Source organism: Muscardinus avellanarius, assembly GCF_963383645.1.
Source record: "Muscardinus avellanarius genome assembly, chromosome: 3".
Lineage (NCBI taxonomy): Eukaryota > Metazoa > Chordata > Mammalia > Rodentia > Gliridae > Muscardinus > Muscardinus avellanarius.
The window spans coordinates 162058605-162084798 of NC_137788.1; the positions used below are offsets into that span (position 1 = coordinate 162058605).

Genomic DNA, 26194 nt, shown 5'->3' on the forward strand with positions numbered 1-26194 from the left:
GCAGAAGGACGGGTGGAGGGAGTTGCTCCGCTCATGACAGCTGGGAAGCAGAGAGAGGGAGCGGAAGGTGCCAGGGAGGATGAGTGCCCTTCTGGGACACACCCCAGTGACCTGCTTCCTCCAGCGAGGCACCCCTAGTGCGTCCACCCTATAAGGCCATGAAGTTATGAATCTATTAGTGGATTAATCTGCCAATGAGGTCAGTGCCCTTATGATTCAATTACTTCACAAAAGCCACCTCCGGACATCACTACATAGGGGACAGAGCCTTCAGTACATGAGCCTCTGGAAACCCCCTAGAGACAAGCCATAGCAACACTCCTATAAGAACTTTAAATTAATCATCTTATTTTTACAAGAAATCCATTGTGGTAAAATACACATACAATTTACCATTTTAGCCGCTTTTAGGCGAACGGTTAAGTGGATCAAGCCCATCCATGTGGTGACGTTGGGGTACGGCCAGCACTGTCCATGTCTGGAGCTGTCCACCAGTCTGAACTCAGTACCCCCTGAACTCGAACTCCCCATTTTCCCATCTCCTATCTCCTGGCAATAACGGTTCTACTTTCTGTCTTTGTGAATTTGACTCTTCTAGGACTTCAAATATGCGTAATCATGACTTTTTTGCCCTTTTGCTTATCATAATACCCTCCAGTTTCACTCATGTAGCATCATGAGTCATTTTCTTTTTTTTTCTTTTTTTTTGGCAGGCTGAACAATATTCCGCTGTGTATGTCATTTGTCGATTCATTTATGTTGGTGGGCGCTGACGTTTCCACCTTTTGGCTATTGTGGATAATACTCCATGAACACTGGTTCTGGACCCGCCCGCCGCGAGCCATCCCGCGCGCTCAACACTGTGCATCTCCCTGCTGTGTCCCGCGGCTCCGTAGCTCCCCCGATGGGCATTGAGCCTGAATTCGCCTGACTCTGTTGGGGAAGTAAATGTGGGTCATTTCCTGGGCCTATTACTTTTCCTCTTAATGTTAAGACCAGTCCTGAGACTCTCAGGCTGTGGAAGTTGGGGGGCACAGTAAATTCTCTGTACTTTGGATTGGGGCCTCAAAGAGACACTTTGGAATCAAAGGTGAGCTGGACGTGGTGGCTTAGCTTGCAATCCCAGCATTCGGGAGGTTGAGACAGGAGGATTGAAGTTTGCGGACAACCTCAGCTACTTAGGCCCTCTGCAACTCAGTGAGACCCTGTTTCAAAATAAAGAATAAGCCGGGCGTGGTGGCACACGCTTGTAATCCCCGCGCTTGGGAGGCAGAGACAGGAGGATTGTGCAGGTTTGAAGCCAGCCGCGCGCTCTGGCTTAGGAGAACCTGTTTCCAAATAAAAATGTAAAAACAGGTCTGGGAGTGTAGCCCGGAGGTAGAAGGGCTTCCAGGAACCCCAGTACCACCAAAAATAAATAAATTAATTAATTAATTAAAATTTTTAAAAAAATAATTTAAAAAATGGGGCTGTGGTGTAGCTCAGAGGTAGAAAAAGAAAAAGAAAAAAGAAATTAAAAGTGGACGGTCTGTACAGGAATTGTAGCTCACCTTTGGCTTCTCTGCGTGACTCAGATCATCTCAAGCCTTATAAGTAAATTGAGGTGATCAAAGATTTCTAATGCCTCAAAGTACTTGAGAGAAAGAAATGAAAATCCTCTCTGGAGGAAGGTAAGATCACCTCAAGCCACAGATTATTTCTACAATAACTTTTAAATATAACTAAGGCACGCACAGTCAAATACAACCGAATGCTTTGAAATACAAAAAAAAAAAAAGCATGAAAAAGAACTGGCAGAAACAACACAAAAGGGAAAATGACCTCGAGGGATTATATATATATTGTCAGAAATAAATTTTAATGTAATGAGTTTTACATGTTCAAGGAGACAGAAAATTTAGTTGAAAGTTTTCATAAAAGTCCAAAAACTCTGAAGTACTTTATAAACAGCTTTTAAATTGTAAAACTGAAAAAAAATTCAATAACTGAAGTTAATAATCCAGTGGATAGCTTTAACAGCATATTGTGCCAGTTGAAAAGGGAAGCAGTGAATTGGAAGCTAATTATAGAAGAAATGATCAAGTCTGGGCATGGAGGCTCATGCCTTGAATCTGAGTGCTCAGGAGGCTGAGGCAGGAGGGTCTGAGGTTTGAGATCAGCCTCAGCAACTTAGCGAAACCCAGTTTCAAAATTAAGAAGAAAATGGGGCTGGCAGTGTGGCTTGGAGGTCGAATGCACCTGGGTTCAACCTTCAGTAAGAAAGCAAAACAGATCTTATCTGAAAGAGTGAAAAAAAAAAAAAACATAGAAGAGACAGGGAATTCAGCCAAAAGTCTACTTTTTATTAAAGGTGTTTATTGAACCCTAAAGGCGTAGAGAACAAATGAGAATAATAACATTCTAAAAGATAATTACTGCAAACGTCCCAAACTGATGAAAGACGTGAGCCCATAATTGAAAGATACCAAGCAAGGCCGGGCGTGGTGGCGCACGCTTGTCATCCCCGCGCTTGGGAGGCAGAGACAGGAAGGTCGCGCAGGTTCGAAGCCAGCCACACTGGCTTAAGAGGCCCTGTTTCTAAAAAAAATATAAAATAGGTCTGGGAGTGTAGCCTGGAGGTAGAAGGGTTTCCCGGAACCCCAGTACCACACACACACAAAAGACACCAGCAAACTCCAAGCAGAATAAACATGTAGAGACACGCCTAAACAAGCAGTAGTGAAATGGCTGACAACTAAAGACAAAGACAAAATTTTAAGAACTTGCAGATGAAAAAAGATTATCTTCACCAAAGCAGAAAGCTGCTCAAGACAGCTGACCGACTGCTCAACAGAAATAAGAAGGTCATGAAATGACGTAGTCAGGGTACCGAGACGGTTGTCAGCCTACGATTTTATGCTCAGCAAAAATATTCTTTCTACAAAGAGAGGCAGTAAATACATTCTAGGCAATCAATTAGAGACTTAGCTCCTATTGGGCCCACAGTAAAAAGACTGCGAATGAGCTGGGGGCGTAGTCAGCATGTGTGAAGGCCTGGGTTTCCTCCTCGGGATTGCAAAATAAATAAACCGTCACCACAAAGGGTGTTCTACAGACAGAAATGACAACATTATAGATGAAACCATGAAACAAAAGTGAACAAAGATGAATGAAGGTAGTAAATTTGTGTATAGCTGAGTGGACACCAACTATATGAAATCATAGCAATAAGCCAGGTGTGGCACACACCTGTATTTCTATTACTTGGGAGGCTGAGAAAGGAGGATGACGAGTTTAAGATGAGTCTCAGCCCATGTTTCAGGGCTGGGGGTGTAGCTCAGAGGTAGAATGCCTCTAGGTTCAATTCCCAAGACCACACACACACACATGCATGCACACAAAATAATAATACTAATTTCAAAAATGTCTTGTGATATTTAGTACATATATAAAATTAAATATCTGAGAAACATCTGGATTCTGCTTGGACATAGAAGATCTTAGAAGTCATCACTCCTGTTATCACAAGAAAAGGCTTCCTAGAGCCACTAGAAACTCGCAGTAGAGCCTGACTGATGTGAAGCAAAGAAAACACCCAATTCCAGCTTCCTCTGGTCTTTCCAGCTTTTGTAAGTGGGGGAGAAAGCTGAGGGGCAGTTGTGAAAGGCATAGCCTGGGGCGCGGGGTTGCTAAAAGACAGATCTAGTCATAGCACCTCAGAATGTTTTTCTGCCCTGTATGTCTACCTTACCATCATGTGACAAGGCTCCTGTGTAATAACAGAATCTTATAGCTACAAGGCTCAGATTATTTAATGAGTTTGTAGGGAATCCAAAGATAATAGGGAGAATTAAAGAGATGATAAAAGAAAGACTCAAATGCATACAACTATAGTAAACAGTAAATACAGTGTAATCTGTAGCCAGAGGAACATAAACCCTCCCCATATATCATGAATAGTTTTCAACAAAAAAAAACAAACAAGTTAGGCAAAAACAGCCTGAAACAACAAAGCAAGCAACAGAGCCAGACTCAGATAGAGTAGATACTTTTCAATCATCACACTAGTAATTTATAGTATGATTCAAATACTAAAGGATCTAATGGAAAACATAAGCAATGTGCAAAATCAGAGATAAAGTTCCAAGAATGAATCAAGAGTAAATTCTAGACCTAAAAACACCATAACAGAGAAAAAGTGCCTTGTATGTATTTGCTGGTAGACTGGGTATTCCTAAGAGAAGAATTAGTAAGTCTGAAGATGTAATAAGAACTTGCACAACATAAATGCAAAATAAAGAAGAAATAAAGAAGGAAGGAAGGAAGGAAAGAAGAGAAAGAAAGGAAGGAAGGAAAGAAAGAAGAGAAAGGAAGGAAGGAAGGAAGGAAGGAAGGAAGGAAGGAAGAAGGGAAGGAAGGAAGCACAATCTCTAAGAGCTGTGGAACAGTTACAAAAAGCATAACTACATTTTGTAGGAATACCAGAGGAAGATGAAATAGGAAATAGAATAAAAGAAATATTTGAAGTCATTATGGGTGAAATTTTTCCCAAATGAAGGAAAAACATCAAACTACAGAACAAGTGAACTTAAAAAATAGCAAGCAGGACAGATACCAAAAAACCGATATGTAGGCATATTAATTAAAACTGCCAAACAACAACAAAAATCAGAATCTTAAAAAGACAAGATGTTTTAGCTCATGCTACTATTGTCATAGGTTGGTGGGTTATAAATGATAGAAATTTCTCACAAGTATAATGGCTAGAAGTCTGATCAAAGCACCATATGATTTGATAAGAGCTCTCTTCTGTGTTTTGGATTTTTGACTTACGGTTGTGTATTTACATGGCAAAAAGAAAGCTAGCTAGCTACCTCTCTGTCCTCTTATGAGGGCACTCTTAGATGAATTAAGTTTCTGTTTCAGAAAACCCCCCTTCAGCTACGTGTCCGTTTCCTGAGAGGTGCTGGTCAGACCAGATAAGCTGTCATCCCCCTCCATCCAGACCTGGTCAGTTACCAGGAAGACTTGTCCTCTCCTGGTACACACCGGCCAATCAGTGAAAGGGACGTTCCCCATTGACCCCAAGCTAATTACCTGGCCACATGACCCCCTCCCGTGGGATCCAGCCAATTAGTTCAAAAGGCATTTCTCCAGCCTTTTAGCCCCCAGCACGTAACCCCAAGCTGGTTTATAACGCTGACGCCGGCCGCCCTCTCTCTCTTTCCTTTGTCTTCTCCGTCTGTACCAGCCCCCTCCCAATAAATCTCTTGGCTACCAGGCAGTCTCTGGTGTGGTCAAACTTTGTCCTTTCAGGCACCAGCCCCATTCAAGCTCATGGAACACAAACATTCAACTCATTGCATAAGAGACTAAAAGAACACCTTACCTATAGAGAAATAAAGATAAAGCATAGATAAGGATCCTTGTACAAAAATTAGAATGCAGTGAAATATGGAAAGTGTTGAAAATGAAGCCAACCACCTACATTTTGTATCCAGTAAACTATCCTGCAGAAAAGAGGTAGAAACAAAGGCTTTCTCAGACAAACAGAATTAAGAAAAAAATTTCACTACCTTGAAAGTAGACCTACCTTGCAAAAGAAATTCTTCAAGATATGGGTCAAAAATTCTACATGAAGAAAGGAAAGACGGTGTAGAAGGAATAAATAAAAATAAAATATTTTAATTTTCTTTTTAATTGTTCTAATAAATAACTGGTAAGCATAATAATAGCAACAATATATTAGGTGATTATAGCTTTGAATAACTAAAATGAATGACATCAGTGTTGTAAGGGGCAAGAGAGAGAAGTGGGACCACTCTGTTATGAGGTGGCATACTGTTAATTAAGAGCAGATCTAAGTGCATTGTAAACGTATACTGCAGAGTACAGGGCAGTCACTAAGAAGATAATTGAGATCACATAGAATGCTCAATTAACATGACAACAGGCAGAAAAAGAGGAGATATTTAAAAGAAGCAAAAGACAAATGCAGTAACTAGAAAATGCTTACAAATTGCCAGATGATAACCCAATTATATCAGTAATCATTCTAAATATAAATGGTTTAAATACACCAACTAAAAGACAGAGACTTTCAAAGTGGATGACAAAAAAAAAAGACCCAATTATACGTTGTCAGTGTACGTGTGTGTGTGTGTGTGTGTGTGTGTGTGTGTGTGTGTGTATTATACTTGGGATTAAAACTACCTCTTAGCGACACTTCCAGGCCTTTTTATTTTTGTCTAGAAACAAATTCTCACTAGTTGCTGAGAGTCTTGTTACATAGCGGAGGCTGTCCTTGAACCTGTGATCTTTCTGTCTCAACCTTCCAACGACTAGGCTTACAGGTATGTGCAACCACACCTGGCTATATGTTGTTAACTTTAATTTTAAGGATATGTATGTATTAAAAATAAAAATGTGGTAAAAGATATATCATGCCATCACTAACCAAAATAAAGTTGGAGTAGCTATATTAATTCCAGACTAAGCAGTCTTCAAAAATAGAAAACGTGGCCGGGCGTGGTGGCGCACGCTTGTAATCCTCATGCTTGGGAGGCAGAGACAGGAGGATCGTGCAGGTTCTAAGCTAGCCACTCTGGCTTAAGAGACCCTGTTTCCAAAAATAAAAAATAGGTCTGGGAGTGTAGCCCGGAGGTAGAAGGGCTTCCAGAAACCCCAGTATCACCAAAAAAAAAAAAAAAAAAAAAAAAAAAGAAGAAGAAGAAGAAAAAAGAAAAAGAAAAGAAAACATACTGGGGTAAAGAGGATACTAAGTGATAAAAACATCAACTCTCTAAGAGGATATGATAATCTTGAGTGTGTAGGTGCCCAATGACACGATATCAATCTGTGGGAGGCAAAAGTGATAGAACTGTAAGAACAAATACGCAAATCCACCGTCCGAGTTGGACACTACAAAGCCTTTTTTTTTTTTTTTACCAGTAATTTACAAATCTCATAGGTAAGAAATCAGGACAGAATTGAAATGAAAAGCACAACCCATAAACTGAATCTAATTGACATTTATAAAATACGTTATCCAGCCACAGCAGAATAATTGACACTTATGAAACACTCCACCCAGCCACAGCACTTGCCAAAAGAGGACATGTTCTGAGATGTAAAACACAGCTCTGTGAATGTCAAATAGAGTCCATGCGAAGTAGGCTTTCAAACAGCGTGGAATGAAACCAGAAAACAGTTAACAGATAGATGGCTGGGAAATCTCCAAGTATTTGCAATTAAACAACACACTTCAAATAATACATGGGTCAGAAAGAGCTTTCAAGAAAATTTAAAAAATTAACTAAATGGAAACATTGTATCAAAATTTATAAGATGCAGTGAAAGCAAAGAGAGAAATTTATAGAATTGCATACATATATTAAAAAAAAGATCCAAAGTCAGTCATCTAAGCTTCCACCTTAGCAAGTCAGAGCAAAAAGAACAAAATAAATGTATTATAGATATGAGAAAAGAAATATTAAAATTATCAATAGAAAAAAAACAAATGAAACCAAAAGTTGGTTCTTTGAAAAGGTCAATAAAAGTGATAAACCTCTAATCAATCTAACCAAGAAAAAGGGAAAAATAAATAACTGATATGAAAAATCAAATAGGTTATGAGTACTGACCCAAGGATAATAAAAAATGCCACAAATAATTCTATGTCCACAAATCTGAAAACTTAAATGATATTAACAAATTCTCTAAAAGCCTGTCAAAATTTACATAAGGGGAATACATAATCTTAGTAGTCCCATACTTAGTAAAGAAACTGAGTCAAGAATTAGTAAACTACCAGTAAGAAATTACCAGGCCTAGAGGTTTCATTGGTGAGTTATACCATATATTTAAGGAAGAAAGTATACCAATTCTTCTAGGAAACAGAGGCATAATGAACACTTCCTAACATCCTATGAGACCAACATTACCATAGTACTGAATCCAGATGAAGGTACTATAAGAAAACTAAAGACCAGTATTTGTCATAAATATACATGTCCGAATTCTTTGTTAATATATTAGAAAATTGAATCCAGCATTGTAAAAATGATGGTTATGTTTATTCCAGGAATGCAAGGGTGGTTCAACATTCAAAAATCAATTAATGCAATTCATCCCATGAACAGATTAAAAAAGAAAAATCATATGATCGTATCAATAAATGCAGAAAAAAATGGTAAAACTCAACATCCTTATGTGACAAACACTCTCAGAAAAATAATAGATTTTTCACAAATTGAGAAATAATCTCTACAATAAAACCTACATTAACATTATACTTAATAGTGAGAAACTCTTTCCCATGAAGATCAGAAACAAGGAAAAGAAATTTCCTCTCCTTTTGAGGATATCACTCCTTGTCAACATCATATTGAAATGACAGCTAATGGAATAAAAAAGAGGAGAAAAGGCACATCAAATGGGAAGGAAAAAATAAAACTAATTTTGCTCACAGATGACTTAATGGTCTACATAGAAAATCCTAAAGAATCAACAAAAAAGTTCTTAAAACTAATATGCAATAGCAGCAAATTTGTATGATCCAGAGTTGAGATAAAAGTCTATTGTTTTCCTCTGTACCAGTAATGAACAATTGAAATATGAAGTAAAAATACATACTACTACGTACATTAGCACTCAAAAGTGAAATACTTACTATAAATTTAATAAAATTTGTACAAGCATGAGAAAAACTCAAAACTTTGATAAATGATATTGAAGAAGATTCAAGTAAACAGGGAACTATCCCATGTTCATGGATAGAAAGATTCAATATTATTAAAATATCAATTTTTCTAAACATGGTTTATAGATTCAGAGCAAACCTAGTCAAAATCTCAGCAAGCGAGTGAGTTAGGTTTTTTGTTTGTTTGTTTCTGTTTGTGGGAATTTTTTGTTTTTGTTTGTCATTTTTTTTATACTGACAAACTATAGAACAGCAAAAGACCCAAATAACCAACATGATCCCGAAGGAGAACAAAATGAGAGGACTGACATTACCCAACTTTTAAGACTCACTATGTGTTGGAGAAAGGATAGACAAAAAGAGTAATGTAACGGAATAGAATCCCCAGAAATGGACCCACTTTAATAAGATACACGGGCCTTTGACAAAGACACAAAGGCGATGACCTTTACAAGAAATAAGGCTGGAACAACTGGACATCCAGACACTAATAAGTCACAGCAATCACTAATATTATAACCTTCCCAAAAAATTAACTCAAGATGATTCACAAGACCTAGATGTAAACCACCAAATTATAAAATATCTAGGAAATAGCATAGGAGAAAATTTAGGTGACCTTGGGTGTGGTGATGAATTCTTAGATTCAATGCTGAAAGAATGACCCGCAAACAAAAAGAAATTTTTTTTTGTCGTTGTTTATCTGGACTTTGTTAAAATGAAAAGCGAAGCTGGGCCTGGTGGTGCACACCTGTGATCCCAGTACTTGGGAGGCTGAGACAGGAGGATCGCAGGTTTGTGGCCAGCCTCTGCTGTTTAGTGAGGCCCTCTTCAACTTAATGACATCCTGTTTCAAAATTAAAAAAGAAAATAGGATTGGGGGTATAGCTCAGAGGTAGAATGCCCCTGGGTTCAATCTGTGGTACAAAGAGAAAAGAGGGGGAGAGAGAGAGAGAGAGAGAGAGAGAGAGAGAGAGAGAGAGAGAGAGAGAGAGAGAGAGACATCATGGAGGGAGAGAGAGAGAGGGAGAAGAAGGAGAGAAGAAGAAGGAGGAGGAGGAGGAGAGGGAGGGAGGGAGGGAGGGAGGGAGGGAGGAAAAAGAAAAAAAACTGGCACTTTGTGAAAGACTCTGAAAATACCGGTGACTAGGAGAATATTTGCAGAACCCATGTCTGATAGAGGTTTTACATCCAGTGTACATTGAATGCTTTTTAAAATTCAACAATAAGAATACAAAGAACCCCAATTTTTAAAATGGGCAGAAGATCAGGACACCTCATAAATAAGATACACACACATTGTTTATCATCAGGAGTAGCAGGGATTTTAAATTAATAAAACAATAAGATATTATTGCACACCTAGGAGAATGACTACAATCTGAAAACCCAACAATATAAAATGTCATCTGGGATTCAGAGGAACAGAAACTCTTACTTGTTTCTGGTCAAAATGCCACTTTGTACACTTTGGGGATTTCTTCCAAAGCTAAGCATGGTCTTACCATATGATCCAGCAATTTGGCTCCTAAAAGTATATTTATTACTTTTTTTTTTTTTTTTTTTTGGTACTGGGGATGGAACTCAGGGGCTTTCTACCTCCAAGCTACATACCCAGTCCTATTTTTTATTCTTTTATTCTGACACAGGTTCTCACTGAGTTGTAGAGGGCCTCACTAAGTAGCTGAGGCTGTCCATGAATCCTGATCCTCCTGTTTCAGCCTCCCAAATGCAGGGATTACAAGCGTGCGTCACCAGGCCCGGTGTAAGCAAGATGTCTTTAGTAGGTAAATGTGGTATATCCAGACAATGAAAATTCTTGGAATTCTTAATTTTTGAACAAGGGGATCAACATTTTTATTTTGCACTGGATTCAACAAATGTGGTAGCAGATTCCTGACAAGAGCCCCTCCAGCTTTGAAGCAAAGGAGCCTGTCTGCATCCGGTGCTGGTGGCCCGAGGGCCCTGGGGCGCTCACGGGAGTGAAGAGATTCCTCCAGAGACACAAGCCAAAGCCCAAGAAGAGCACCTTGGGCACCACTCTTCCAAACGCCCCGTGGCACTTTCTTGGCTCAGTGATGTGCAGACAGTGTTTGGGAGGAGCCTGGTAGTGCTAGGGCTTGGCAAGTCCCTCGTCCTGGAGGCTCAGCCAGGAGAGTTAGGGGTAGCCTGGGCAGGAGACCCCTGCCCATGAGCTGCGGGCACCAGTGTCACAGCAAGTGCTCAGCGTGTGCACATGGCTAGCTTGTGCGCTAAGGACCTGGGCAGCCTGGCCCTCTCCCCTTTGGATCATCTGCTATGATTCTAAGGGGGCTGGTGTTTGACAGCCCTGGGAGCCAGGGTCTGCCAGTTTAGCTCTCTGCTGCCCCCACCTGGTCTCCAGAGCCCACTGGACCCCCAGCAGTAACTTGCTTTAGTTTGTGAACTTTCTAAAAAATACATAGATGAAATGGTACAAACCACCATTTAAAGTGGCTCAACCTGATAGATTAGTTAGAAGGGTCTCGCAAGCCGGACTGGAGGGATAAGGAGGAGGGAGGACAGTTCCAACATGCACTTTGGTGGATGCTAAAGCTGGTCCAGATGTGTCAGTGGTCGCAGTGGCTTTGGGGGCGTCTGACAGCCGAGTGCGAGCACCTCCTGGCCCAGAGGCTAGAGGACACTGGAGAACATGTATGGTGGCTCCCATAAGCCAGCTCATCGGAGCAGGAGGAACACCCCAAATTGCTCCAGGGGCTGGCTCCTGGGGGCCACGTGCAGTTTCCACGAGCTCTCTCCTTGTGGCCTGGGAGCTGAGCACCGCCTCTTTTCTGTCTGTGCAAGGCTGGTCTGTGGCAAGGATGAACTTTGGGGAAGGGGGTAAGAACTTAGCCATTCTTTGTATCCAAGAGGGACTGGTCCAGGATCCCCAAGGACACCCACATCTGCTGCTGCTGCAGTCCCTTTTATAAAATATAGTGTTCACATATAACCTGTGCACATTCCTCAAACCTCCCCGGTCCCTTAAAATACCTAATGCAGTGTAAATACCATGTAAGTTGCTGGCGTGCTGTATTGTTTAGGGAATAATGATAAGGAAAATAAGTCTTCAGTACAGACACCAATTTTCTATCCCATACTTTTGAACAGTGGATGGTTGACCCGCACAGAATTGAACCTCTGGCTCTGGAGGACTGATTATTTATCAGGACGTTTTTGTGCAGGTCAGAAAGTCGCCCTTGCCCAGAGCTGCCTGCGTGGCCAGCCCTCCCTGGGGGCCTTCGGGCGCAGTTCCGTGATGCGGTACCTGTGAGGATAAAGCTAGAAACCATCAAGGGCCTCCAGACGTGGCCCGGGGCTCTGCCTGGCATCTGGGCAGAGCATCTATCCAACTATTTGCAGAGAGAGATGAGAGAGAAATGGGGTGGTGCACAGACGCGAGGAGCGGACTGTAGTGACGGGTGGCTCGAGGTCTGGCTGCTGGCTCCCCGGAGTGGTCAGGGAGAGGCTTAAGGAGGCTGTGAGCCCAGGGGAGGTGGGGACGTTGGGTGGGCAGGCTGGGAGCAAGGGCCCTGGGACCCTCTGTGCTCACAGCTCCAACATCAGCCTGGCCCCAGCTCTCTCCTGCCCCGGGCTGGGCTGTCCGTGAATTTAGTTTCTGAACCTCTTAGTTCATTTGCCTGATCTACTAAAGTGATCACTCGGTTAAACTGTAGATCCTGATATGGGTCCGGGCTCCCCGTATAAGCAGAGTGCTGCTCCTGACTGGGCTTAGCGGCCGGGCGGGCCTGCTTTTCTGGGATCAAGGTTTTATCCACAGCCCTTAATCACATGAAAGCAGTCTTAGGGGGCATTAGCCCTGGCCAGCTGCTGCCCCGCTGCCTGGGCCATTACGAGGATTACCCGCCCGCAGCGCCAGCACTGCCACCCGTGGACTGCAGCCGGGGTGACCACGTGGCTGAGCACGTACTCTGTCTCCTGCCTTCTCTGGAGTGGCCTCAGAAGTGACTCCTATTCCTACCGAGGATAAGGAGGGTAAGAATAGGCCAGGGGCCTATTATCCTGGCCCAGGAGCCTCTGTCTTCCCCGGAGGTCCAGGACCCCTTCCCCGTGGGCCAGTCCGAGGTGACCAACATGGTACCACGTGCACATGGCTTGCTGACTCAGCACACTGTCCCCCACTCCAGTCCAGACATGGCCAGGCACAGTACCCTTCTTTCACCTACTGTCTGAGAAGCCTTTATATGGTGATAGGGAGGCCACTGGTTACCCAACAAATGAGGATCCCCCAGTACTCCCAGCTAATTCTTTGCTAGCAACTATGGTAACTAGGGCAAACGTTGCTTCCCGGGCTCCGGGAACGTGGACGATGGAGGGAAGGAGGCGGCGCTGGTGTCAGCATCGCTGGCGTCCTGTGTGGGGCCGGGTCGCCTGTAGCGTTTTGTTATTCACCCTCCTCAGATGGACCCTTGGGCCATGGATAGAACATCAACACAGAGCCTCGTGGAAGTCAGAAGCTGGGGCCGGGAGACCCGCGAGCGCCAGTGTCCGCTGGGTCAGACACCGGCGCCAGGCCCTGCTCTCCGGAGCTTTCAGTCTAGGGGCGCGAATGGATGACTCTTGGACGTGTCACATAGGCGGGGCTGAGGACAGAGAAAGGGCCGATGGAAGCAGGTCGTTCATATGGGGCGGCCTGAGGAACGGGTGAGTGGGCCTGTAGCTGCCTGGGAACAGGTGCCGGCAGGGGAGCAGCGGGTGCAAAGGCCCCTCTCAGGACGGGGGCAGGAGCGGAGGGAGGCCCCGTGGCTGGGGTGCTGAGGCTGGGCGGGGTGCGCCAGGGCAGGCCAGGCCAGGTGGGGCTGGGGTGGCCAGACAAGTGCAGCCCATCGCCCTGTTCTTAGTGTTACCTTCCACAAATTTAGGGCTTGGGATGCTTCTAAGAATCTTAAATCATCTATGTTCTAAAATGCAGAGCTGCGCGCTATAATCCAGATGGGGTTCGGGACATGATGCCCCAAAACCTGACCACAGGAGACCAGAATATATCCCCCCCAAAGATGCATGTTTGATATTACGATTAGTGTGAGCCGGTTGTTGGGAAATTGGGGATGCAAGGAAAGCTTGGATAAGAAAACAGAGGTGACGCTTTCATAAGGGAAGCTCACATCTTTAAATAATCTCCACTCACAAAGGCCTATCTCTCTCCTCTCTCCTCTCTTCTTTTTCTTTTTCTCTTTCTTCCAGAAGGAGCAGGGTGACTCCACATCCCCAGAGATGCACAGTGGGCCCAGAAAGCACCAACCTAAACCTGCGCGGCACGCCGTGCCTTGCTGTGACAGGCCTCTCCCACACTCTCCTTTCTTTATTTCAAGAGCAATTGTATTTAAACCTGAAGCCGACAACAACTCTTTGAGCTCTCCTCTTGAGATTACTCATCTCACCGCATCATCTCCTCTGGACACGGCAGATATTCATTTTATTAAGCTTTCTTCTTGGGTTAATCTATTTTTTGTTTTGTTTTGTTTTTGTTGCAAGGAGTCTCAACTAAGATCTCATGAAGGGTAAAGGAGAAAATAAGTTTTCCTCCCCACAGTCCCATCTTTAGAAGCAAACACAGCCCAAACCCCTAGAATGTGTACACATCATACACACACACACACACACACACACACGCACGCACGCACGCGCGCGCACAAGAGTACATGGTTACTTAGAACATTAAGGTGCGTTACACCCCCCCCCCAAAACTAATAGGACTTTCTGGGCAGTCCATGAAGAAAACAAAAAGGAATAAAGATAGACATCATTAACAGACTTCAACATATTATGTTGTGTGTAATCAATCCATTTTATGTGCCAATTTTAAAAATCAAACATAAATAAAAAATTTAGATTAAAAGTAGGAATGCCCCCATGACACACAAAGCCATAGATGTAGACCAGATCACAAGAATGCAAGTTCCAGTTAGACCTAAGTCGACCACTTTAGAGAAATAATGCCAAAAGGGTAAGCAAACGAAACAACGATGAAGTCGCAGACTTGGGCATTTTTTATTCTGTTTCAGTAAAGACAAGCTCGCCATGAAGTCCCTGATGTGTGCACACTTGCGCTCTGTGTGTGAGCCGGGAGGAGGGTGTGGCCTGCGCTGTCTCTGCAGGGCCTGGCCCTGGGGGAAGAGGTGCTTCCTCTGGATGGGTGAGGGGCCGATGGCGGTCCACCCAGGCTGCCTAGGGTTTCTAGGGAGCCTGGGACCCTGGTGGCCAGGACCTGGCACCATGATTCCAGCAGAGCCCTTGTCTGCCCCTAGAGGGCGGTGTTGCATCCCATTTATCTGCAGACCCCTCCCCAGCTCCGAGGATGCTGCGCTAGCTCCTGAGCTATGATCCTGGCCCCCATTTACCCTTCCTAAGACACCATGCTAGCCTGGCAGAAGAAGCTGACTAAGAATCACATCATGTTTCTAGAAACAACTCTCTAGCTGATAATGGGGTCTCATCTGCCTTTGGGTTGCTGTTCTGAAAATTGAATTTGTGGTTTGCTCAAGGGCATTTCTTTTTATGGCATGGAATATAAGAAAGTGGAGAATTTTCCAGTGAAGGCTTATAAACAAGCATCTCATTTTACCGATGAGGGATCAGGAGCCCAGAGCAGCTGAATGGCTTCCCTGTGGCCCCTGAGCTGGATGGGAGCGGGGCCCAGGACCCAGCATCTCTAGCGCACTAGCCGCTGCCCTCGATTCGGTGCTAGTAATCCCCAAGCCGAGTGCTGAGGGTGCCAGGGAATCTCCTTGCCCTTTGGCCCGCTGTTGGGCGGCATGGGACTGCTCAAGGAGGCTCAGTCTTCTCTAAGACATTTCTCTGCACTTCTGCATTGGAGGAAGAATTACCAAGAATACACACAGACTGGAGTGGGGAACAATAAATAAATACTGTGACTTTTCTTATCAGGGGGATCCTCCTAGGACTGGCGGTGCTTTGAAAGGGCAGAGGCGAAGCGTTGTGTCCCTCTTAGGCAGAAGCCTTAGGCAGGCGCATCTCGTAAGGAATTTTAACCACTGTTATCTGTTTGGCTGCTGCTGCATGGTGTGAGGATGCTGTCTTGGCCACAAGATAGCATCTGAGTAGGATACACTGTCTGTCCTGAATGGACACCTGACGTCTGTCAAACAATGTGATGTTATAATCATGAAAACCTGACTTTTCTGTACCCCCAACTCTGTAACAAAGGGGCACAAAAGGCTACTGAGACTGAGGTCCAGGGCAGCAGTGTTTTCACAATTGCTGCTTGCCCCCATCAGCCAGTATAAAAGGTGGTAGTGTGGTGGGTACTGCTTCCTCTGCCCAGTAAATAATGTGACCTTTTTGGCACTTTGGAGTCTGGTGTGTCTCTGTAGGTCACCTTGCAACAGAGGGGCCAGTACTCAAGGGAGCTGGGAAGCTGTTGAGCTGCCCTCTGGGGGTGCCAACCAGGTTGGTGGCTTCAATCTGAGGTTCTTGACTGCTCTGCTTCGTGATGACAGCTTTTTTCCTGGGGCCGATATGCCAGAAGACTCGTGAGGCCCATGAAGGACAGGTCAGCAGAGACCAGGAAGGGAGAGGCAGAAGAGGGACAGGGAGAAGGGACAGAGATCAAGTCTTCCCCAAGATCTGAACAATGACGTGTCCCCCAACAGGAGAGGGTTGGTCCCAGGTAACCCCCAAGGTCTAACAGAAGGGCAAGACCACAAGACAACTTTCCTAATTCCAGGCCCTCAAATGGAATGCATTCAGTAGTAGATGCCATGGTTTGAATATGGTTTGTCCTCTCCAAAACACGGGTTAATATTTGATTGTCACTGGGGCCGTGTTAAGAGCTGGGGCTTATGGATTATTGTACCAGTATTAGGAAATGGCCTAAAAATATATGAAAAAGAAGTTTTGGTTAATATATATTTCAAAAATCGGTTTATAGAAAGTGGAGTTCAGATCTGTAAAAAAGAAAAGCAGTTACGGCCTGGTTACTGCCCGGCACTCAAGTAGCTGTTATAATGCAAAGTACCCTCTCTAAAAGTAATTAGCAAGTGGACAGAGGAGTTGGGACCTAGGACTTTCACATCCTAAAAACAGGTTTGCATAAGAATTCCCCAAGAGTATAGGATGAGGGCATTGACCTTTGTGAAAGGGGAGCAGATACCATGTGGCCCTTGACCTTGTGAATCATCCTGGTCTTAACAAAAGAAACCTAAGAAACCTAGGCTTATACCTGCAGTTAGGCAGGAAGGGTTTTTGCCAGGCCAGAAATCCCCATGACAAAAGAAGTCTGCAAGGAGTTAAGGGACAGACTTACACCTAGGTCATAGGATTACGTGGTAGAGCAAGATGGGGGACTTTGTATCTATAAAAAGCTGCTTTATATTTTGAACTCTGGTGACTTTGTTTTGGGCCATCCGCCTATACTATCCTGTGATAATATAGGGCTGTAACTGTATTCTTTTTTTTTTTTTTTTTTTTTTTGGTGGTACTGGGGATGGAACCCTTCTACTTCTAGGCCACACTCCCAGACCTATTTCATATTTTATTTGGAAACAGGGTCTCTTAAACCAGCGAGGCCGACTTCGAACCTCGCGATCCTCCTGTCTCTGCCTCGCAAGAGTAGGGATAACACACTTGGGAGGCGTGTAACTGTATTCTTTATTTTTATCATTATAATAATAAACTCATTTAAGTCTTCAGCAAGAGTTTGGGCTAGTGTATATCTATCCTAACTCAGGACAAGGACCCGTGTTTATGGAAACAGTTTCTGGGAGCCTGACAGAGGTCCCTGGGAACAGTTCTCCCAAACCATAGCAGTTTTATTTATTTTTTTATTGTGTATTTTTTATTGATGTATTGTAGTCATACATCTTAATGGGGTACAAGATGGTGGAGGCATACATGCACACATCACCCAATTGGCCCTTACCCAATTCCCAGCTTAAGTTTTAAAAGGGATGAATGTGTCATTCCAGGAATGGGTTGTTCTAAAGAGAGGTGGCCTCCTGTGTTGTGTCCCTCCTCTGGGGCACCTGTGTGGCCTTCTGAGGTCTGCCATGCTGTGAAGCCGAGGAGACCCTCACCAGTGCCGCTTCTGGCACCAGAACACCTTTCCTTCGTAAATTCCTTTCCGACATCATTTTGTCAGTGCACCAGGAAATGCACGAAGACTTTAGGTGCAAAGACGGTGGGACCCAATCTTTGGTAGTGTGTTATCAGCTGGGAGTGACCACAGGGTGTGGTGCGTAGCGCCCTCCCGCTGGAGCCGGCCACTCCTCCGTGCAGCTGTGCCCCGCCTGTGGGGGAGAGCAGACTCGTTCTGATTATGTAAATCCAAGTCCTGCCTCCACACTGTGCATGAGAAATGAGTGAGTCAGCTGCGTGGGGGTGAGTTTCAGTGGAGCATCAACGCCTCCCTCCGTGGAGGGGTGGCTTTGTTCTGTGAGAGGAGAGAGAGTAAACGCTTCATCTTAAAGACCTCACACCTCCCCAGGGACAGTGCAAAGACAAAGGGCCAGGGAGTGAGCTCATGCACAGGGAAATTTCAGAAGCCTGCCCCCAACCCAGTAGGAGCACTCGCTCCCTGGTGTTTCTTCCTGGGAGCTTGGTGCTCCTCCCAGGAGCAAGTGTTCAGCCCTCCCTGGAAACCTGACCAGCAGGAGGTGGCTGGCTGCTTCTACCAGCACGCAGGCGTGGCCCCGGGTCTCAGATCTACTATCTTGTTTGTGTTTTGTTTTGTTTTGTTTTGGTACTGGGGATTGAACTCAAGGACTGGTATTGAAAAATTGCTTTAGTATTGATGGGGATTGAGCCTGTATTGATTGTTAATAAGAGTGGTATTAATGGCTAATAAGAATAAGTTTTCATACTTGGGCAAAACACTAAAATCCTTGACTCTGCCTCTAGGCTGTCAGCCAAGAGCTGCAGTCAATATTGCTCTCGGTCAGCTAAAAGTTAGCTGTTAGCCCAGCTAAACGTAGAATGCTAAACTAAAGTTGTTGAGAGAACCCTATATTGTTTACCAAGTACACAAAAGAGTAGTCCAAGGCCTCCATATTCTAAAGTTGAGTTTACATAATAAATAACCGCTAGCAGATAGAGATTTTAAAAACTAAAACTCCCCAAGGACGAAGGAGAATGGTACAGTCCTTGTCAAAGAGGGCATGTACCACGTGACCCCACCAAGTAACACATCTCGGTTATAGCAAAGCCTTGCACCTAATGGACAGGCCTACACCTGCATCAACCCAGGGGCAGATAAAAAGATTATTGGTCAAGAGGATGGGAGATAGTGAATCCTTATAATCATAATGAAGGCTTACACTGGAGATAATGGGCAGGCCTACACCTACATTAGGTCAGGGGGCAGGTAGAAAGATTATTGGTTAAGCAGGATGAGAGATAGTGAATCCTTATAAAAACCGTTTAGTGTTCAAAAATTTCATTGTCTTCTTTTCTTTTTTCTTTTTTGACTTTTTGGTGGTACTGGGGTTCCTGGAAACCCTTCTACCTCTGAGCTACACTCCCAGACCTATTTTATATTTTTATTTGGAAACAGGGTCTCAAGCCAGCAAGGCTGGCTTCGAACCAGTGCTATCCTCCTGTCTCCGCCTCCCAAGCGCGGGGATTACAAGCGTGCGCCACCACGCCGGCATCAGTGTCTTATTTCCAGGCACTCCACTGTGTCCCCTGACACAGCGCTTTAGTGCTCTGTCCCTTCTTTCTACCTTTGTAATAATAAAATTGCTTAAGCTTGCAGCAGTAGAGTTCTGGCTATCTTTTCTAAACTAGCTAAGAACAAGAACCCACATCACCATCTCACACCATTACAATTCTATTTTTAGACTACACCCTCCCCAATGCCAGCCCTTTTTACTTCTTTTGTGTGTGTATGTGTGGTGCTAGGATTGAACTCGGGGGCATTCTGCCTCTGAGCTACACCCCCAGCCCAATTTTTTATTCTTTATTTTGAAACAGGGTCTCACTATGTTGTAGAGGGCCTGCGATCCTCCTGTCTCAACCTCCCAAGTGCTGGGATTAAGAGCGTGCGCCACCATGCCCAGCTCCTAGCCCTATTTTTTTATTCTTTATTTTGTAAAGGCCTCACTAAGTAGGTGGGGCTGGCTATGAATGAACCTGCGATCTTCCTGTCTCGGCCTCCCAAATGCTAGGATTATACGTGTGTGGCACCACACCCAGTTTGTTTCAATGTCCAAGTTTGTTGACTTGGAAATCTGAACTGATTCTATTGGTGAGCGTTACCAATTGCATAGTGACTTCTGGCAGCAAAACCTTTTCCATTTCTGTCTCTCTTCAGAATCTTAGCATCCTCTGCCTGCGTGTACCCTCTAAGCAGGGCCTGAGTGGTGGTGGTAGGGGGGACTCTGTTCTCTGGTGTCAGGAGTGGGGTCTCCTTCCATTTCATCCTCCAGTGCTAATTCTCACTCTCGTGTGTTCTGCAGACTGAGGTGCTGTTTCCTGGCCTGGCATCCATGAGTGGTCATACACACTCACATGGAAAAGGTTTCAGTAGAGAATTCTTAGTTAAGTGGAGGCTTCTTCCCTGCAAGACTTATCAGAGCCTTTAAGGCACAGGTGTGCACTGCAGAACTCTGACAGGGGACTCTGTGGTTGTGCTGGTTTGGGGCTGGCATGCCCTGGGGCTGGTGTTCTTGGGGAGCACTTGGTTTAGGCTGTCGACGGATCTCTCTGGGGTCCTGCAAAGAGGGATACCTCAGTTGCTTGTGGCTAGTCTCCATTTACCTGGGGTTTTTATTTAAGCCCTAGACCCTTCTCCCTCACTTCTCAAGCTAAGTAAACAAAGCAGCCAAGTGCTTCATGGCCTTTCTGGTCAGAGTACTCCCCAGAGTTCACAGGGATGCCTTCTGCCTGGCAGGGTCCCCTCCACGGGACCCCTTGGGTCCTCCTGCAGCTGCAGGGTGGCCTGCCCCAGGTCTCACCGCTCCTGGACATGCTGGTTCCTCATTCTAAGCATTCACCCCGTGGAGGTCTCCGGGCTTGGCAAGGGGCAGGTATGGGGAAACGATCAGGGCTTGGCTGGGGCAGATGCCTGCACGGTGCAGCCTGGTGGTGGGTCTCGGCTCCATAGTATTCTCGGGCTCGGTGGAGCCTGCTCACCGGGTCAGCAGTCCGGTCCCCTGGGCCACGCTTCGCTCTCAGAGGTCTTCTCCCCGCTTAGCTGGCACTGCAGGGAGCCACGCCCACAGGGCAAGTGACCCTGCCCATCTCCTATCTGCCTCCCACAACGCTAACCAAGCCCAAGGCCTTGGCCCCTTGGGCTGGGGGCACCAGTAAAGCACCCCTCCTGCCCCTGGGCTGAAACTCAGGGATAGGTAGAGAAGAGCGAGGAACCTGAGTAGGAACCACTGGAGGGAACCCCCTACACGCTCCGGAGACAGGGCAGGACGTGCTGCTGGGAAGACCTGCTGCCATATGGCTGGACAGAGCCACGGGCCTGTCCTCCAGCTCAGATGCCAGGCCACATCACTCAGGCCCTACACCCCTATCCATGGGCAGCAGCCTGCTGACTGCTCCGGAGGGATCATGGGATCTGGCGCCAGTTCCTGGGCAGAAATACCCCAGGAGTCCAGCCTGCCCGGCTCGAGGCTGTGGCCATCGGAATTCCATGGGCCTCAGTGCCAAAGAACCTTCAGAGCCCCGTGCCTCGGCCCCTGGAGGAGGGACGCCTTCGGAAGTGGCAGTTCGGTGCCTCAGGGGGAAGAGAGCCTGGGTGCAGTCCCTTGGGCAGGGTCCCATCTCTGGGGGGTCCTTAGCCTGCGGGGCCAGAGCCCTTGCCTCACCGGCTGGGGAGGGGCTGGCTGGGGTGTCCAGGGTCTCCTGCTCAAGGTGTGCTCAAGCAAGGGGTGCAGACACTTAGCTGCTGGCCACGACCAGAGGGTGCAGGGAGTCAGACCTTTGCTTAGGCGTGCTTTCAGCAATTTGAAGGAAGCCATACATGTCTGCTCAATTTAATAATTATTTTAAGACCCCAGGGCTTGGATTTGATATGTCTTTTTTTAAATGTATTTTTGGAAATCTACTTTTACTGCACAGTACAAAAGTCCTCCTCCTCCTCTCCTCCTCCCCCTCCTCTTCCTCTTCTCTTTCTTGTGTTGGGGATTGAAGGCAAGGGCATTCTACCTCAGAGATACTCCTTCAACCCTTTTTACTTTTTATTTTGAAACAGGGTCTTACTAAGTTGCTGAGGCTGGTCTGGAACCTGTAACTCCCCATTTCAGCCTCCCAAAGAGTGGGATTAGAGGTGTGTGCCACCAAGGCCGGCTTTGATTTATTCTTCTTTTTTTTTTTTTTTTTTTTTCCGGTGGTACTGGGGTTTCTGGAAGCCCTTCTACCTCCGGGCTACATTCCTAGACCTATTTTATATTGTTCTTTTTTTTTTTTTTTTTTTAGGAAACAGGGTCTCTTAAACCAGCATGGCTGGCTTCAAACCTGCACAATCCTCTGTCTCTGCCTCCCGAGCGTGGGGATTAAAAGCGTGCGGCATCACACCTGGCTTGATTTATCCATTTTAAGTGATTAACCAACTAGCCCGTGAAAAGTTTGTGAATAAACCATTCCATTGTTCAAATGAACGCACGCTTACCCAAGCCCTGATGGGGAGACTGTTTCTTTGCTTCTGGTTTCTACAGCACATGATACTGCCAGGTTGTATGTTTCCTTGAGTTCATGTACAGGAATTTTTCTAAGATGAAATCTAGGTTAGGATGGCTGGGCTGAACTCTTGTTTAATTTTGTTTGGGACTTTGCTGTTCAACTCCAAATTTTATATGCATCTTTTAGCAAAACAAGACATAGAGAAGGATGGAAGTGCTAGACAAGGAACCGCTCTTCCGCTCCCTGCGAGAACCTTGGAGGCTTTTCCTGGGCGCGGGCTGCTTTGGCCGTGGGGACCCTGGCAAGCTGGCAGGGCTCCAGGGGCCCAGGAGGTGCCCGGTCCCGTTTACTGTCTTAGGGGCCTGTGTGGTGCAGCCTGTGCGTCTGCGGCCAAGGGGAGAGAGCTGCAGTGGGGGAAAGCCGCCCAGCTCAGGAGAGTGTCAAACTGGCCTTGCACAAACACAGGGCCATCAGGTGAGCCTGGAAGAGCTCTCCATGGTCTGGCTGTGCTGTTTCCTCCCGTGGGGCAGCTAGTATGTTTCAGAGAACACAGGGCAGAGGGGTGGGGTTGGGGTTAGGAAACAGGGAACTGCACAAGCCAGCCCTGGGGTCAGAGGAGGGCCAGGCATGCCACCGAGTGAGGTGGAAACAGCCACCTCTGCCCTGTGCTTCTGGGGGCGTTTCCTGGAAGCTCCGTGCAGGAGAGCTCCTTTAAAGGCCATGGGTACTATCGAATTCTCCCATGAGTAATTTCACTTTGTGTCTTGAGAGTTGTTAAAAATAGGCATTAGGGGAGCCAGGCTGTTAAGACTGAACTACACTGGGTGTAGGAGTTCAGGAGTTAAGAAATACTTTTTTTTTCAGTGCTAAGGATTGAACCCAGGGCCTCACAATGCTATGTACATGCTATACACATGCTATGAACATGTTATGTACATGCTTTGCCAATGAGCTACAACACCAGCTGTTTGTGGGCATTTGCAGGGTAACCTTGCCATGTACCACAACATGTGTACCATCACACATGTACCACCACACGTGTACCACCACACGGTGAGGTTACCCTGGGAGCCGGAGTGTTGTTTTTTCTTGTGAACTTGGAGTAATTTTCAGTGTGTAGATCTGGAGGAATGATTGTGTGTGAGTGTGTGTGTGTATGTGTGTGTATGTGTGTGTGAGAGTGTGTATATGTTAGTGTGAGTGTTTGAGAGTGTGTGTATGTGTGTATGTGTATGTGTGTGTGTGTATATGTGGATGTGTGTGAGTGTGTATGTGTGAGTGGGTGTGGGTGTATGTGTGTGAGTGTGTGTATGTGTGTGTATCTGGGTGTGTGTATGTGTGTGAGTGTGTATGTGTGTATGTATGTGTGTATGTGTGTGAGAGCATGTGTATGTGTGTATGTGGGTGTGTAAGTGTGTGTATGTGTATATGTGCGAGTGTGCATATGTGAGTGTGAGTGTGTATGTGTGTATGTGTGTATGTGTGAGTGGGTGTGGGTGTATGTGTGTGAGTGTGTGTGTATGTTTGTGTATCTGGGTGTATCGGTGTGTGTGCATGTGTGTGAGTGTGTGTGTATGTGTGTATGTATGTGTGTATGTGTGTGTGAGAGAGCATGTGTATGTGTGTATGTGGGTGTGTAAGTGTGTATGTGTGAGTGTATGTATGTGTGTATGTGTGTGAGAGAGCATGTGTATGTGTGTATGTGGGTGTGTAAGTGTGTATGTGTGAGTGTGTGTATGTGTGAGTGTGTGTGTATCTGTGTGTATGTGTGTGTGAGTGTATGTGAGAGTGTGTGTATGTGTGCGTGTATGTGGGTATGTGAGTGTGTGTATGTATGTGTGTATGTGTGTGAGTGTGTGCATGTGTGTGAGTGTGTGTATATGTGAGTGTGAGAGTGTGTATGTGGGTAGGTATGAGTGTGTATGTGTGTGAGTGTGTGTGTGTGAGTGTGAGTGAGTGAGTGTGTGTGAGTGTGTGTGTGTGTGAGTGTGTGTGTGGGGGGGTGAGCACAAATGCTGTTTTTTAGTCTTGACCCAAGTCTGAATGCTTTGTCCCTTCAAATCTCCAGTTGAATTCTCTCCTCCCAGATCCTATCAGCTGCTGTGGTGTGTGTGTGTGTGTGTGTGTGTGTGTGTGTCGGGGGCTGTTCACAGGCGATATGCCAGGCGGAGGTCAACAGGAGACCTCGCATTGAAGAACAAAAGCCCGCCTCTTTCCAGAGCTTATCAGCAGGAGCCGCTGGGCCAGCTCTGCGCCTGGGGAGGCCGCGGACGCGGGCCGGGCCCCCTGTATAGCTGGCGGCTCCTCAGGCTCTTGTTCCTGCCAAATGCAGTGATAGATTTGTGAGTGTTAATTTACACAAGGCAGTTGGCGTGCATTGCCTCTAAAAAGAAGGCTGCTTCTCCTGCAGACTTGGGAAAAGCAGATGTGCCCCCTCCCCACGGAGTCCCCAGGGGCATCTCCCCTAACCCTGAAACAGAGGCTGGCTTTAGCTCTCAACTTAGATGAAAGCATGTGGTTGTTTCTCTTTGCCTTTTTGGGGTGTCAGAGACTGGCAGACACTGGCCTGGCACCTGCCCACCCAGGTTAATCACCGGGAGGCGGCGGCCTGGCCAGCTCCAGTGGCCATCCTCCATCCTCGGGTCCCCTCCAGGAGTCCTTCCAAGGCTGTTCGTTCACCCGGCTCTGGCGCTTCCTGGCTTCTATCCCCAGCGCTGGGGCACTGACTGGCATCTCGTGGGGCTCAGAATGAATCCAGAGGGAGGGAACATCTCTTCTGGCCTGCAGGGCCTGCTCCTTTGCTGCCTTTCCCACCCTCTGTGCACTGTGGGTGGCACCCCAGAAGAAGCAGAGATCCCCAGTGAGCTCGGGGGGCCCAGAGAGAGATGCCCAGAAGCCTCCTGCTTGGCTCCTCCTCCCCCTGAAGGTGACAGGGCCAGGTAAGGCGGGCCCAGGCCGCCTGGCTCTGAAAGGTCATTCACTGCCGCTCAGAGCACTCGGGGTGACGGTTTCTGGAGCAGGTGACAATCACCTGGAAAGAGTGTGCCCAGGACTCAGATCCACACGCAGGGCTGCATGGATGTGTCCAGAGGCGCGGGGAGGCCCTCTGTGTGGCCCTGTGCATCCTGGGAGCGGCCGGCTGTGCAGGACCTCGCTAAGGGTCCCTGGCCCTCCCTCCTGATAGAGGGGCACATCCGGCTGACCTCTCTCCTCTGCCAGAGTCCAGGGCCTGAGCTTAAGGCCCACGCCGGGTCTTCCTGGGTCCCCCAGAGCCCGCGGAAAGCTCCTACAAATATCAGACGCAGGATGAAGACGAAGGGAGAGAGTCCTGCAGCACCGGGCGGGGCAGCGTGCCCCTCCTGCAGCCAGAGCTGCAGAGAGAAGCAGGTCAGCTGTGGGACGGAGGACCTAGATGCCAGCTCTGGGTGCCCTGGGCTCCACAGAGGTGTCAGGCACAGTGGCAAGAAGGGGACCCGATGCAGGATACCAGTCTGGAAGTCCCTGGTCACAGCACTCAGACACCCAGAGCCAGAGACCCTGCATCCTTCTGTCCACCTGCCGCTGGCCACCCGCGAGGCTCACTTACCTTCTGGGACCCCGATGTGGAGCTCTTGAGGGAGCCCCGCTTGAAGGAGCCACTCATCTTCCTCCGGGAGCCCATGAGCCGGGCTTGCCTCCCCTGTGGCGGGGCTGCTGCAAGAGGCCACCCCACCCTGGGCGGAGGCAGAGAAGTAGGCAGCCCTGGAGCTGGGCAGAGGCTCTAGGCTGCTGGGGAGCCCAGTCCCCGCCTGGCTCTGGGCTCTCTTCTATAACATCTGTGATCAGGCTTAATCCCCCTCCCCCAAAGGTTTATAGGGGGCAGATTTAGTAAATGGCGATTGAAAGCAA

General features: G+C 46.6%; 1 protein-coding gene across 1 annotated transcript in view; it reads right to left on the bottom strand.

Annotated features, from left to right (window-relative positions):
* TRPM1 (transient receptor potential cation channel subfamily M member 1) overlaps positions 1–25967 on the bottom strand; it is a gene marked incomplete at both ends in the record, with an annotated part of 131553 nt that extends 105586 nt beyond the window's left edge. The window contains one exon of the mRNA XM_080691709.1: positions 25893–25967. Within this exon, the coding sequence (XP_080547835.1) occupies positions 25893–25967 (75 nt within the window). The remainder of the gene's footprint in view (positions 1–25892) is intronic.
* Between the last annotated feature and the right edge of the window lie 227 nt (positions 25968–26194).